This window comes from Microtus oregoni, unplaced genomic scaffold, assembly GCF_018167655.1.
Source record: "Microtus oregoni isolate MIOR12 unplaced genomic scaffold, Mior012 000024F_ref0000369, whole genome shotgun sequence".
Lineage (NCBI taxonomy): Eukaryota > Metazoa > Chordata > Mammalia > Rodentia > Cricetidae > Microtus > Microtus oregoni.
The window spans coordinates 8,707,013-8,722,710 of record NW_024543083.1 but is presented as its reverse complement, the minus strand read 5'-3'; the positions used below and the strand labels follow the sequence as shown (position 1 = coordinate 8,722,710).

The 15,698-nt window shown below is 42.9% G+C and overlaps 1 protein-coding gene across 3 annotated transcripts in view; it reads left to right on the top strand.

The window, feature by feature from the left end:
* Positions 1 to 15,698, top strand: part of Nsd3 (nuclear receptor binding SET domain protein 3) — a 115,224-nt gene that overhangs the window by 87,176 nt on the left and 12,350 nt on the right. For all 3 annotated transcript variants that reach the window (XM_041673900.1, XM_041673901.1, XM_041673899.1), the window contains 3 exons: positions 1,216 to 1,418; positions 1,997 to 2,109; positions 2,874 to 3,143. In XM_041673900.1, coding sequence (XP_041529834.1) covers positions 1,216 to 1,418; positions 1,997 to 2,109; positions 2,874 to 3,143 — 586 coding nt within the window. The remainder of the gene's footprint in view (positions 1 to 1,215; positions 1,419 to 1,996; positions 2,110 to 2,873; positions 3,144 to 15,698) is intronic.

Genomic DNA, 15,698 nt, shown 5'->3' with positions numbered 1-15,698 from the left:
TGTGTGTGTGTGTTTAAGGATAGATCTGGATACAATGTAGGTCTTTTTTTTTCCAGTTTGGTTGTATGGGTACATTCTCTCCATAGGTTAGCCTGTAACTCATGCTTTTAGAGTACTAAGATCACATGTATGGCTCACCCTACCCTGCCCTATACTGTGTTCTTAATATCTGGGGAAACATACATCTAATGTCAGTAGTCTCCAGGACAACATCATAAGGGAGGGTATTTTTTCTACCTACTCTGTGCTTATTAAGACAAATTGATTCTGAAATGCTAACTGACGCAAGACCTGGCGCATCAGATCAAGAGGGTTTCCCTACCTGACGCGTCAGGAAGTGCTGGTTTGTATGTCATGCTTATTCTTTCCCCAGCAGTGGTCTGCTCTCAGAAACCATCCTTCATCCCTTGAGAGACGATCTTCTCTACCTGGGAAGATATTAAGTCAAGTGTGGGAAAGTAAAGTCTCTACAGTTAAAATGGACTGGGACCATATTAATTAACATCCATGTTCCAGAGCTGGAAAATGGGTCCATCGTCCTTTTCTTATTAGATATTATAATTGATACGTTTGTGATAAATATTTTATATGTTAATCTTTTAAGGAAAGAAACCAAATAAGGCAGCTTGGACCTACTTTGCTTAGCCTGTGTTCACTACTTTATTAACCATTAATAGTTTTTTTTAAAAAATATTTATTTATTTGTTTATTTATTTATTATGTATGCAGTGTTAGTTTCCATGTCTGCCTACAGGCCAGAAGAGGGCGCCAGATCTCAGTATAGATGGCTGTGAGCCACCATGTGGTTGCTGAGAATTGAACTCTCAGGACCTCTGGAAGAACAGTCAGTGTTCTTAACCTCTGAGCCATCTCTCCAGCCCCCATTAATAGAGTTGTGTGTGGTGGTTTTTGGGGGGTTCTTTGAGACAGGGTCTGCAGGTGGTGGTGGCGGCCTCTGCTTTTAATCCCAGCACTTGGGAGGCAGAGGGATCTCTGTGAGTTTGAAGCCAGTCTGGTTTACAGAGTGAGTTCCAAGACAGTCAGGGCTGTTGTTACACAGAGAAACCCTGTCTCGAAAAAAAACAAAAACAAAAAACAAGTATTGTGTGGTTTTACAATCTGAGTCTGAATAAATCTTGAAAATATAAACCTCTTTCTTTCCTTCCAATCTGTTAAGAAGAGTGATTGTTTTCACTTTCTCACTTTTGTTTTCAGATGGTGGCCTGCAGAGATCTGCAGTCCCAGGTCTGTGCCATTGAACATCCAGGGCCTTAGGCATGACCTGGGGGACTTTCCCGTGTTCTTCTTTGGTTCTCATGACTACTACTGGGTTCACCAAGGCAGAGTGTTCCCTTATGTGGAAGGAGACAAAAGCTTTGCTGAGGGACAGACTAGCATTAATAAGACCTTCAAGAAAGGTAAGTTGACCGTGCCCCATGCTTTCGGTGACTCAGAACTAGCACCCCAGTGCGTGGTTCTTGAATCCCCTTCTTTGCACTTGAAGTTTCTGCCTCTTGAGAATATTCTCCAGGCATCACAATTTTACATCCATAAACTTCCCATGGCATCAGGCCTGCGTTTGAGACGCATAAAGCACGGAACACTGCTGTGTTTGAAGTGTCTTTAACCAGGTGAAGCAGGAGTGGAAAAGTCTTCCCAGGGAGAGCCTGGGGCCTCTGCAACATGACAGAAGTCTACCTTTCTGAGGAAGGATAGACGTTATTTTAGATAGAACATCTAGGACAGGGTTCTCAAGTAGAGTCACTAAGAGACCTTTGTCATTGATGTAGGTAGGACCTTTGCTCTGAGGAATGCACACAGTATAGTATCCTAATTTATTATTAAGTCTATAATGGTGGTGACTGGTGATTTTCAGGATGTAATTTTAAAAAGTAACCACCAGGCGAGATGCAGAGCATCTCTAAGATGGTAGGATTTAACGTCCTGCCCTACGGTGTGTTTGCATTTGGGTAACGGCCTGCTCGCCTCTTGTCAGCACTGGAAGAAGCTGCAAAGCGTTTCCTGGAGCTGAAAGCACAGCGAGAAAGTAAGGAAGCTCTGGAGATGGAGAAGACCTCAAGGAAACCCCCTCCCTACAAACACATCAAGGTGAGCAGTCCCTCCCCGACCTGCAGAAATGTTCTCTGGCAGTCAGTGTCTCCTTGGGGACTGGTAGTTCCTGTGGCTGCAGCAGTGGGAGCCCTGCCCAGGGTGCTGAGGGTGGGAGCCCCGCCCGCGGTGCTGAGGGTGGGAGCCCCGCCCGCGGTGCTGAGGGTGGGAGCCCCGCCCGCGGTGCTGAGGGTGGGAGCCCCGCCCGCGGTGCTGGGGGTACTGAGGGTGGGAGCCCTGCCCGCGGTGCTGAGGGTGGGAGCCCTGCCCGCGGTGCTGAGGGTACTGAGGATGGGAGCCCTGCCCGCGGTGCTGAGGGTGGAGCCCCGCCCGCGGTGCTGAGGGTGGGAGCCCTATCTGTGGTGCTAAGGAGTAGGCCCTGCCCGTGGTACTAGGAGGTGGGTCTTTGGCATTCTTTTCTACACCCAACAACTATGACTTATATGAAATTCCATTCTGTTCCTAGCAGATTATCTTGCAACCAAATGAGGAGATAGATCTTTAGCCTCTCTATTCCAGAGACTTCGTAGATGGCTTATTTTCTCTTAATTTCAGGTATTAAATTTCTGTCAACCTGTGGCAAGTGAAATAAACAAGTGAGAATTAACATCACATTTAACACTTTGGTCTAGTAAATAGATGTGGTTATTCCTTCTCGTTTATTCAGGAGACGTTAAGATAAAGAGCTTTGATGCAGGAGTGCCAGTCGCCCACAGCTTGCTCACCTGCTCTTTCCTTTCCTTTCCTTGCGCTTCTGTCTCTAGGCTAACAAAGTAGTAGGAAAGGTCCCAATCCAGGTAGCCGACCTGTCGGAGATTCCCCGCTGTAACTGCAAGCCTGCGGATGAAAACCCTTGTGGCTTGGAGTCGGAGTGTCTGAACAGGATGTCGCAGTATGAGTGTCACCCGCAGGTGTGCCCTGCCGGGGTTCGCTGTCAGAACCAGTGCTTCACCAAGAGACTGTACCCCGAAGCAGAGGTCATCAGAACAGAGCGGAGAGGCTGGGGCCTCAGGACCATGAGGAGCATTAAGAAGGTAAAGTGTGGAGACCCAGCTCAGAGCAGAATGGGCCAGGGCCTCTTGTCTTTTAGGACTCTTGGTTTGTGTCCCGACACTGGGACGGAAGCATAGCATTTATGACGAAACCTGAGCCTTCTCCTGGAGTTAAGAATTTGAATATGCTTCTTGTTGGTTTTCATGGTGGATGGACACGTTAGAGAAGTAACATAATAAATTATGTTGATTATACACCGGGCAGAAACTAGCAAACTTAGAACTCGTGAGCCATAAGTGTGACTGAGTCACCGTGTCATTAACATCCACTGTGACAGTAGCCCGCTGTCCGCATCCACATAGCCAAGGCTTAGAGGCCCGGCTTAGCTGTGAAACAGTAGAAGCAGTTGGGGTCTTTAACATATATAACTTATTTTTATTTTCTTTTTTTTTTAAAAAATATTTATTTATTTATTGTGTATACAATATTCTGTCTGTATGCCTGAAGGCCAGATGAGGGCGCCAGACGTCTTTACAGATGGTTGTGAGACACCATGTGGTTGCTGGCAATTGAACTCAGGACCTTTGGAAGAGCAGGCAATGCTCTTAACCACTGAGCCATCTCTCCAGCCCCTTATTTTTATTTTCATACCTTGAGACAGTTTTTTTTTTTTTACAAGAGTCTCCTGGCACAAGAAATAGATAACAATTGGAGAAGTATCTTAAAGCCAAATAGCTTAAAAGAAAGACAAAACTCTTTAGTAGACTCTACTGAAGTAGTGGTCTGCGATGTTAGAGCACCTGAGGCTCTCCTGAGGCTCTTGGCAGAAATCAGCTGTGGGGAGGATGGCGCACACTGTTAATTCCAGCAGAGGAACAAGGATCTCTGAGTTCAAGGCCAGCCTGGTCTACAGAGTGAGTTCCAAGGCAGCCAGGGCTACATTGTGAGACCCTGTCTCAGAAAAAGGAACTAACCAGGGGCTGGAGACCTCAACAGTTAAAAGCACTTGTTGCTCTTGCAGAGGGCCTGAGTTTGCCAGCACCCACGTGGTGGCTCCCAACCATCCATAACTCCAGTTCTAGGGGATCGGATGCCTTCTCCTGACCTCTGGGCACAGGCACATGTGATATACGTACATACATGCAGGCAAAGCAGTAACACACATACAGTGAAAACGTCTAAGAAGTGAGGGAGGCTGGAGAGTTGTGACGGTGGTTGAGTGCTCCCTGCTCTCACAGAGGACCAAGGGATGGAGCCACTGGTGGGCCTGGAGAGTGGGCCAGACACGAGGTGAGATAGGTAGCCCAGGGCTCGGTCTCAGTGAGCACCTCAGTCAAGAAACTACTGGACTGTTTAGTAGGGTGACTTCGTTGGTATGGCAAATTAGTTTTCTGCTACTGTATAAAAGTATTTCCACAAGGTTAGCAACTTAAACCTGGGTGTGGTACCTCACAGTTGTGTCTGTCACTTGAGAGACTAAAGCAGGAGAATCGCCAAGAATTTGATACTGACCTGGACTATATAAACTTGTGAATTTTGGCTTAGCCTTAAGAGCAAGACCCTGTCTCAAAAACAAAACAAGTTAGCAACTTAAGTGACTATCGAGAGCAATAAGAGCACTGGCCTCTGTTGGACAGGACCCAGGTTCAATTCTCAGCACCTAGCATCCACACGGCCCCTCACAACCATCTGTGACTCTAGTCCCTCTTCTGGCCTCCATGGCACCAGACATGCATACAGTACACGGACCACACAGGAGTAAATGTGATATGTGTTTTATTCCCACAGTTGATATGTGTCAGGGGTTCAGGCAGCACTCAGCTGCATTCACTTAGGATCACAAGAAATGAAACTCGGGTCCTCAACTCACCCAGGGAGGGACCCAGCTTCCTTGTAGCTATAGAACTCCATTTTTTTGTTTCTGTGGTCTGAATGCTTTTATTCTGAGATTCTCCCCCTATCCCCCACTGCTGCTGTTGGCCAGGAATGACTCTTAACCTTTAGTGGCTTCCCCAGTTCCTTGCTACCTGAGGGTCCCAATGTAGGCAGACCTAGCAGACGCTGAGGTCATAGACTCCACAGTCTTGTTTGCCTGTGCCTGTTGTACCATCACCACTTCCTTGGAGGGCAGGATCACAAGTGGGATCTGGGGTGACCTTGACAATCTGCCGCATTTGGAGCTGAAGAGAATAACTTTGGCTGGAGTGTGAAGGGTTAATGAGAAAGGAGAAAAAGTGATAAGAAGGAGCTGGGGAAGCAACCCTGGGCACAAGGGTGTAGGTCTGCATTAGTGCTGTCTACTCTCGGCCATCCTGTAGGAACTGAGGAGAGCTTGTGTGTGGGGTGGACGTGTGTTCGAACAGTAAACACACACTTGATTCTCCTCTGACGAGTTTGAAATGCATGTGGGTCCTGCAGATGACAGGTGGAGTCAGCATGGCTTTTGGGATGAGAAGGTCTGCGGTTATATGAGCACCTTGTAGTCCCTCATGAGCTTATCATGTAAAACAGCTAGAATGACGGCAACAGCAGCAAATTCTTAAGGATCTAAAGGTTCTGAATCTCCGTATTGGTGGTGGGGGTGTGAGCGGAACAGCCACTGTCAGCAGTAGTTTGGCAGTTCTCTTTAAACACGCGTGTACATTTACTATATTATACAACAAATTTCCCTCCAGGCTATTTAAGCCAGGAAAATGAAAATCTGTAATTACACGGAAGCTCTTCCTAAATGTTCACAGCAAGTGCATTTTTATAATAGCAAAAATCTGGGAAGACTAGCCAGTCTTCTTCAGTGATATATGTGTATAACATATATAAACAGGTGGCGGTATGGCCACATTGAGGGGTCCTACCAAGACAGTAAAGACAACTGAAACACAGCTTGAGTAATCTCTGGAGGACTGGCTTGAATTACTACTACTACTACTACTACTACTACTACTACTACTACTACTACTACTATTGCTAGTCCTATGGCTCTAGAGATGGTTTAGTGGTTAGGGGCACTTGCAGAGGACCCAGGTGTGAGTCCCAGCACCCACACAGAACTCTGAGCTCCAGCTCCTGGGTGTCTCATACCTTCTTACAACCTCTCTGGACACTGCACACATGGTGCGCTCATAAACTGTTTGCGTGCACACCTATACACATATATCTTTGGGCAAAACATTCATACACATAAACTAAGACAAATCTTTAACTATTTTATATGTGAGTGTTTTGTATATGTATGTGTTTGTGTTGTGTGCCTGCTTGGTGCCTGCATAGGTCAAAAAGAGGGCATTAGATCTCCTGGATCTAATAACACATCTTTAGGAGCTAGAAAGATAGCTTGTCAGTTAAGAATGGGTGGCGCACGCCTTTAATCCCAGCACTTGGGAGGCAGAGGCAGGCGGATCTCTGTGAGTTCGAGACCAGCCTGGTCTACAAGAGCTAGTTCCAGGACAGGCTCCAAAACCACAGAGAAACCCTGTCTCGAAAAACCAAAAAAAAAAAAAGAATGTTGACTGATCTCCCAGAGTACCATGGTTGGATTCCCACAGCCACATGACAGCTCACAGCCATCTGTACCTCCAGATCCAGGGGATCTGATATCTCTTCTGGCCTCACAGGGCACCAGGCATGCAAGTGGTGCACAGACATACATGCAGGCAAAACGTCCATACACTTAAATAAATAATTTTAAAAACCAAATCTTAAAAAGTAATTCTCACCGGCAGTGGTGGCGCACACCATTAATCCCAGCACTTGGGAGGCAGAGGCAGGTGGATCTCTGTGAGTTCAAGGCCAGCCTGGTTTACAAAGCAAGTTTCAGGAAAGCCAGGACTATTACACAAAGAAACCTGTCTCAAAAAAAAAAAAAAGCCTCAGGCTGGAGAGATGGCTCAGAGGTTAAGAGAACTGACTGCTGTTCCCAAGGTCCTGAGTTCAATTCCCAGCAACCACATGATGGCTCATAACCATCTATAATGAGATCTGGTGTCCAGAACACTGTATACATAATAAATAAATTTTAAAAAAAGTCTCAAAAGGTTACATATTATATAAATGCATTTATAGAGCATCCTTAAATGACAGAATTATACTGATGGATTAGTGTCGGACAGGAGTTAGGAAACCAGGGTGCTGGAGTGATGGAGGATGTGTGTGGCCATTAAAGAAAACCTCAAGACATCCTGTGGTGCAGGTACAGTCTTCAGCATGATTGTATGGTGGCAGGATTCCATGTCTGAGTGCGGTGTGTGTGACACCAACGGTTTTCTAGTTACTACTGTGTTCCAATTTGTAAAACATCACTATTGGAGGAATCTGACCGAACGGTGTAGAGTTTGTATTTTTAGCTTTCTGTAAATATACTTATTCAAAATCTAACGATTGAAGAGCAGACACCTGCCCTATCTGCTTCAGGTTCAGACTTCTTCCGTTTCTCACCCCTAATAGCCACCACCTCCGCAGCTATAAACTGACGGCATAAGTCACAAACAGTGCCACACCAGTTTGGAATTATGATTAATAGGGTGGTATTTATTTAAAGGGGAAAAAACTTACAGATCACTGTCAGCCCTCTGCGCAACCAGGAAGAGAGTCTAGTTGCCTGCAGAGCAGGAAGTGAAGAGAGAGAGGAGAGGGAAGTGGCCGCTTTTTTAAAGGGAGAGAGACCACGCCCCAATGGGCTGGTATCTCAGCGGCTATTGGCTGGAGGAGTAGGAGGACCTCCCGCAACACTTCCCCCTTTTGTTTAAATAAGAGAGTTCTAAACCTACTATGAAATTATATACAATAAGTACAAATATCCTATTCTAACTAGCTTATGTCTTGTATAATAAATAACTTGGCCACGTCATGAGAGGAAAGTAACTACATCTATATAGTCTTCAACCCCATCGAAGATCTGAGAAGGGAAATAATGTTACCTGGCTAATTAGGAAGTTCAGTAAAACAACTTCCAAAACATGCAACAAATCACAGAGACAACTACCTACCTGGGCAATCACCCAAAGTCACATTAGCAGCATTGAAGCAACCAACTTTGGCTAAGGCCTAACATAACTGACATACCATTTTCAAAGGCAAGCAACTTTTTCAAAACTATCTTACCCTGTCTTGGCAGGATATGACAGTCCTGTTTTATCCATTGATGCATGCTCTGTATCTCTGTCAGTGGTTGAGGTATGGGCATTTCTTTGCCCAAAGGCCAGTTCTGCCAAAAAGAAAGGCTCCAGGTGGAGTGTCTTTGGTGCTCAACATTCTCTCGGGAATAGAGTGGTGTTGCCAGGAGCAATTGTGTCTCACTACCACAAAACTCTGAGTTAGATTAAAGGCCATTTTCTACAGCTCTTTGAAGAAGTTGAAGATTATCTATCTATACTGAGTATAATCTCTATATATCTAAAGAACCAGATTAGTCTAATTATAAATGACAAACTTAGATGACTATTAATCTGTATAATTCTCAATATCTATCTAACTTAAAGACTAAGACAATAAACGACTGTGAAACAAATGAGGACAATGACCTCCAAATATAAACAATGTACAAATATACATTGCAGTAGGTAAATATATATCAATACACAAACATTATGTAAGTATCTTAATCAGAGGTAGAAATGTACACTGCAATATGGTAAATATATACAATATATGTATCAATATGATATATGTCAATACATAAAAAAATGTTTTAAACAGAGCTAGAAACATGCAAGCATACAATAGTCAATATAATTTAACTTTGTATCAATATACAAGAATCAATACCAGTATATTTGTCTAAAAACAGTAACTCACAATTATAAATCTATTATCCCATCATCCCTCTTTTTTTTTTTTCAAAATGATCCCTGAGCTTATAAAATTCCTCCCCCAACCCTCAATCGTATACTAATTATAATCAACCCCTAAATGATGTCCCTAAACCCAAGGGCAAACTTTACTGGGAGAGGGGACGTCGTCCTCTAGAATTACTTCCAGCTGTCATGGGAGCGACGTTCTTTCTGGGGGATCCTGTGAAAGTAAAATGATGGTGAAATTTCAAGATCAATGTCTTTTAAAATTGCAAATAGTCTCTGAGTATTTTGTGCAGGTCTGGCCAAAATGTTGTATAAGATGTGCACCATTTCAGCTAACCAAGTTGGAACTGTCTTGTGCAGCTGGTACCCAAAGCAGGTCTTGTAGTAGCGCTATCAGTATCATGACATCATATCAACCAGGTGGAGTTGTTGTTATGGGGCCCCATCTTCTTCCTGGAAACTTCAAATGTCACTTCAGGAAAAACTCATTGTTCATTATGAAACATTAATCATATAGACATATATATATATGTGTGTATATATTCACTGAAAGACATGATAGATATATTCAATGAAAAGTATGATAGATATGAAGAAAAGCAAAGATGTTTTCTAAACTCATATTTCTTTCTGTCCCATTTCATGGCTCTTGACATGAGACACAAACTCCAGAAACTCTGGGTTTTTCTCTTACTAATAGGCTTGGAATTGGAGAGGGACTGAGCCAGAGTCCAACTTCAAAACCAGCTTTATAAATTTAGAAATATGGTTTAATATTACTTACACAACCCATTCAGTTTTCTTGATATTTCCTATTGGGCAGGTATTTTTCCATCTGTCAGTATCCAAACATCCAGGGTCCCTTGAATTTTTCAACGATGAGTGTATTCCTGTGGAGATAAGAACAGAACCCTGCCCCCATTCTATATGTTTTTCTTACCACCTGTATGAATATCATCATTGTGGATGAGTTGTCATTTCTCCTTTCCAAGAGGTTTCTCCTCTTCAAATCGAAACTTTATTAATTTTGATGGTATCCACAATTTTTCTTCTCCTGTGGAAACAAGAGCAAAACCCCTTCCCCAACGTAGCACATCTCCTGGCTTCCACTGAGAGGTCAGCACATCTTTGAAATAAATTGGTTGATTTAGTTCAGCAGACTTTTCCATTATCCAATGTCTTTCTGCTGCTGTCGTTTCTTTCTCATTAGCATTAAGAAAATTCAAGGTCAATAAAGCATTTTATGTAATCTATTTCTGGGGGTATTTTCTGTCCCTTTCTGTTTGTTCAGCATATCCTTTATAGTACGATTTGATCTTTCTATAACTGCCTGACCTGTAGGATTATTTAGTATACCTGTAATGTGTTTTATATTATAATAATCAAAAAAATGTTTCATTTTCTTAGATACATATGCTGGACCATTATCTGTCTTTATTTGTGCAGGTATACCCATGATGGCCATAACTTCCAATAAATGTGGGCAGTAGCCCATTGAAAACCTGAATACGTGTCTATGGTGTGGTGTACATATTTTAATTTACCAAATTCCATAAAGTGGAACACATCCATCTGCCAGATTTCATTTCTCTTAGTGCCCTTTGGGTTACTCCCTGCAGGCAATGGTGTTTGATTATAGAAAGAACAAGTAGGGCATCTCTTTATAATGTCCTTAGCTTGTTGCCAAGTAATGGAAAATTCTTTCTTTAGGCCTTTACTATTAACATGATAGTTAATAGTAAAAATGAAATTCTTATGAAATTCTGAGGCCTGCAACACACTTCCAATCAATAATTGATCAATCTCAGCGTTGCCTTGGGCTAGAGGACCAGGCAGACCTGCATGGGACCGGATGTGTGTTATGTACATGGGACAAAGCCTATTCCTGATTATGTCTTGTACCTGGATAAACAATGAAGTCAACTCTGTCATCTGGTATAAATTCAGCGGTTTCAATATGCAAGATAACTCTTTCTGCATATTGTGAATCTGTAACTATATTAAGAGGTTCTTTAAAATCCCTTAGCACCATAAGAATGGCATATAATTCTGCTTTCTGGACAGAATTATAAGGGCTTTGTTCCACCTTACTCAATTCATCTGACTTGTAACCTGCTTTCCCTGATTTATTTGCATCAGTATAGAACGTACGGGCTCCAGTTATTGGAGCATCACGTACAATTCTAGGAAGAATCCAAGAAGTTCTTTTTATAAGGTTAAGTCTACCACTTTTGGGATAGTTGCTATTAATTTCTCCCAGAAAATTAGCACAAGCTCTTTGCCACGGTTCATTGTCTTCCCATAACTTTTTTATTTCTTCAGTAGTAAAAGGCACTATAATTTCTGCTGGGTCTATACCTGCTAGTTGACAAAGTCTCAGCTTACCTTTTATAATTAATTCAGAGACTTTTTCCACATAAGTTTTTAATTTTTTACTTGGTTTATTAGGTATAAATATCCACTCTAAAATAATATCTTCCCTCTGCATTAGAATCCCTGTAGGAGAAATTCTGGAAGGCAATATGACTAGGATGCAGCTAAGATTTGGGTTCATCCTATCCACATGTGCCTCCTGTAATTTTTCCTCAATCATTGTCAGTTCCTTTTCTGCTTCAGCTGTCAGTTTTCTTGGACTTTTCAAATCTTTATCACCATCTAAGGTTTTTTTTTAAACGAACTCTTAGATAAGGTGTTATCCCAACAGCTGGTCGTAGACTGGAAATGTCTCCTAACAATCTTTGGAAGTCATTAAGAATCTTTAACCGGTCTCTCCTATTTTGTGCCTTTTGCGTTTTAATTTTCTATATCCCTATTCTGTAACCTAGGTAATTAATAGAATTTCCTCTTTGAATCTTTTCGGGGCAATTTGTAATCCCCACCTAGGCAAGACTTTCTTTACTTCTTCAAACATCCTTTCTAAAGTATATTTGAATCAGATAACAAGATGTCATCCATGTAATGATAAATGATGGACTTGGGGAATTGTTTACGAATTATTTCCAATGGCTTACTTACAAAATATTGGCACAGTGTAGGATTATTGAGCATACCCTGTGGGAGGACAGTCCATTGATATCTCCTATTAGGCTGAGAATTATTATAAGTAGGCACTGTGAAGGCAAATTTTTCTCTATCCTTTTCTTGTAACGGTATAGTGAAAAAACAATCTTTCAAATCAATAACTATAAGAGGCCATCCTTTTGGTAACAGAGAAGGCAAAGGCATTCCAGATTGTAGTGGGCCCATAGGTTGAATTACTTTGTTGACAGCTCTTAGATCTGTCACCATTCTCCATTTACCAGATTTCTTTTTTACAACAAACACAGGAGAATTCCAAGGGCTGGTTGATTCTTCAATATGGTGAGCATCTAGTTGCTCTTGCACCAGCTGTTCCAATGCCTGTAGTTTATCTTCAGCTAGAGGCCACTGTTTGATCCATATTGGCTTCTCAGTTAGCCATTTTAAAGGTAGGGCTATTGGTACCTCTAAAGGTTTGGTATTTGCTGTATGTTCTTGTACAGCCTGAATGGCTGGTGACCTTTTTCCATAATACCTCATCATATCCTTCCCAGAATTATGAGTCCCTGGAACCACAGGAATGTTAATCTGGGTATTCCATTGCTGTAGCAGGTCACGGCCCCATAAATTTATGGCAATATTGGCTATATATGGCCTTAGTTTTCCTATTTGTCCTCGGGCCCTATGCATTCAACCCATCTTGTGCTTTGTTTTACATGAGATAGGGTTCCACTTCCCAAGAACTGAACATCTACCTCTTGAAGAGGCCAATTTGGATGCCAAGATTCTGGGGTAATGATACTTACATCCGCACCTGTGTCTAATAAGCCTTCAATAAAAGTGTCATTTATACAGACTCTTAGCTTTGGTCTTTGATCGTTAATAGAAGTCTGCCAAAATATACGTTTACTCTGTCCTACTGGGTTTTTTTTACTCATCCTCCACACGTAATTCATCATTTCGACCAGTATTACTTTTTTCAGCAGAAATTGGAGCTTTTAAGTTTCTTGGTGAGGCACCTTCTCCACTGTGACTGGGAATGACTGGGCCACTGTTGGCTTGGGGGCCTGCGAGAGGCCCCTCAAGGAGTTTCCCGACGGTATCGGGTTGCCTTGTTTGTCTGTTGTTGACCTGCATTCGTTGGACCAATGTCGGCCTTTACCGCATCTCCTACATATACCTGAAGGCCTAGGTCTCCTATTTTTGTCATTACCAGAGGAGATATTATTCCTAGAAATTCTGTGCCTGCAATCCCTTTTCAGATGTCCTAATTTACCACAATTAAAACACTTGGCAGTTTGATGTCTCCTCATTGCTGTGGAAATCGCTTCTCCTACCCAAGATTCATCGTTATAGCTAAACGTCTCAACATTCATCGTATGCTGAATCCATTCAACTATAGGTGCTGATCTAGACTTTAAAGGCCCAATTATCTTTTTGCATTCTATGTTTGCATTCTCAAAAGCTAGAGATTCAAGAAGTTTTCGTCTAGGTAGCTTCTGGGTCTGTTACCCCTATGTCCAGAGCCTTAATTAATCTTTGCAAAAAGTCAATAAAGGGTTCTCTCTGTCCCTGCCTAATTCTGGCATATGATTCAACCCTTTTTGCTGGATTTTGTATCCTATTCCAAGCATTTAAAGCTGCTTGGTGACATAGACACAGTACTTCATCGTCATAAAGAGCTTGGACCTGTGGATCAGCATATTCTCCTGCACCAAGAATTTGATCTTGGGAAACCTCGACACCTTTTGCTCTTCCTTGCTGTTCCGTATGTTTGGATTCTTCTCTGAAATAAATTCCAAATATCAAGGAAGGTCCATTATCTAAAACTGCAGACACTAACTGATGGAAATCATGGGGGGTAGCTCTAGAATTAGAAGCCCAAGTCCTTATCATTTCCTTTACATATGCAGAGTGCAAGCCAAAATTAACAATATCTTGCTTAATTTCTTTCAGATCATTCATTGCTATTGGCGTCCATCTAGCTTCTCTGACTCCCTTTGAGCCTTTAGAAGTTGACGCTTTGTCAGAATTAAGTATAGGGTATGCCGCTAAAACCTTGGGTGAGCCAGTTCTAATAGCTGGTGTTGGCATTGTATCCTGTCCTTGTGCCTTATTACTCTGTTCACCAGCTCCAATCATTTCTTCAATCATTTCAAGTCTTTTTATTATTGTCTTTATTATTGTCTCTTTTGAATCCTGAATCTCCTGACCTGCATGAGTTTCTAGTAAAGATTGTATGGTTCTTAGGAGTGCCATGTTCTTCCTAAATGATAGAATATGCAAAAGAATACTGAAACCTAGTAACCAGTAAATTAAGTTATCCCCATAGTCATATAAACCTTGCATGATATAACCCATTGTATTGGTAACCACAACAGTAAAATTCGCGTTGGAAACGAAAACTGCCATATTACCTATTATCCAGCAGGTGGCGCTGTTGCCAAGTCGCGACGAAAACAGGGTCCTGTTTCAGAGTCCGCCTAGTATTTGTTAAAAACTGGAAAATGTAAGTTGCTCAACAAAGTAAATGTAATTAAATCAGTTCCAGAGACGGAACCAGAAACCCAGAATCCAGGGATAGAAAAGAGCAACCTGGAAGCCGCTTATGCCTCCACGTGACAGAGTCACCCTGAGGGGTTGCAGCTTTCAGCAACCGCGTGCTCTGGTTCGCGCCACTTAAGAGCTGTGCTTGCAAGGGAGATTTAAAAATGACTCAGAAAAGAGCAAACCACGCGGGTGGAGACTACACAGGCCTGTGGAGTTTAAATCCACGTGGGGAGGCAGACGATAGGGTGCCTGGGGACTGGAAGTCAATCTGAGGTGTCTAAAGAGAAAATATAAAGAACCGCAGCAATAAAAGCCAGTGCGTGATGATTTATATTAAGCTGCTGGCTCCACGCACAAGACACAGGCCACAAGGCCGCCTGCCGGCCAAGGCAGCTGAGGAAGGGAGGCTTGCGCCAAGCCAAGCTCGCGGCCGGCAGCCGAGCGGGGGAAAGGAGAGGTCCTAACACCAAACGTTGGGCGCCAACTGAAGGCGTAAGTCACAAACAATGCCACACCAGTTTGGAATTATGATTAATAGGGTGGTATTTATTTAAAGGAGAAAAAAGTTACAGATCACCGTCAGCCCTCTGTGCAACCAGGAAGGGAGTCTAGTCGCCGGCAGAGCAGGAAGTGAAGAGAGAGAGGAGAGGGAAGTGGCCGCTTTTTTAAAGGGAGAGAGACCACGCCCCAATGGGCTGGTATCTCAGCGGCGATAGGCTGGAGGAGTGGGAGGACCTCCCACAAAAATAAACTATTAAAAGATTGCAATAATAGTGATGATAATGGCTTCAGAAGTTGGGGTTGGCCTTATTCTAAGAGCTAGTGACATGCCACAGGTGCCACTTGGGACTATAGAAATAATAATGCTATCCGCAAGAAAAGACAAGCACCTGCACAGGAATAGTGCCGCCCAAATGCCCGTGAGTAAGTAACAGCCGTTTACTTCCAGGGGTGAAGTAGTGTGTGTGTGTGTAAGATCATGTGTACCCATATGTGTGAAAGTCAGTGACAAGCCGGGTGTTGTTTCTGAGGTGCTTTCATGCCTTTAAACATGTCTTAGCAACTTGGGGAGGAAAAGGTTACTTTAGCTTGCAGTTGTAGTCAGGGCAAGAACTCAAGGTAGGACCCGAAGCCGAGGCTGTGTGGGAGCGTTGCTGACAGCTGCTTATGCCGCTCCCCATGGCTCAGTCAGTTTGCAGTTCTTTGTTTTTTTCTTTTCTCCAAAGCTCTGGGCGT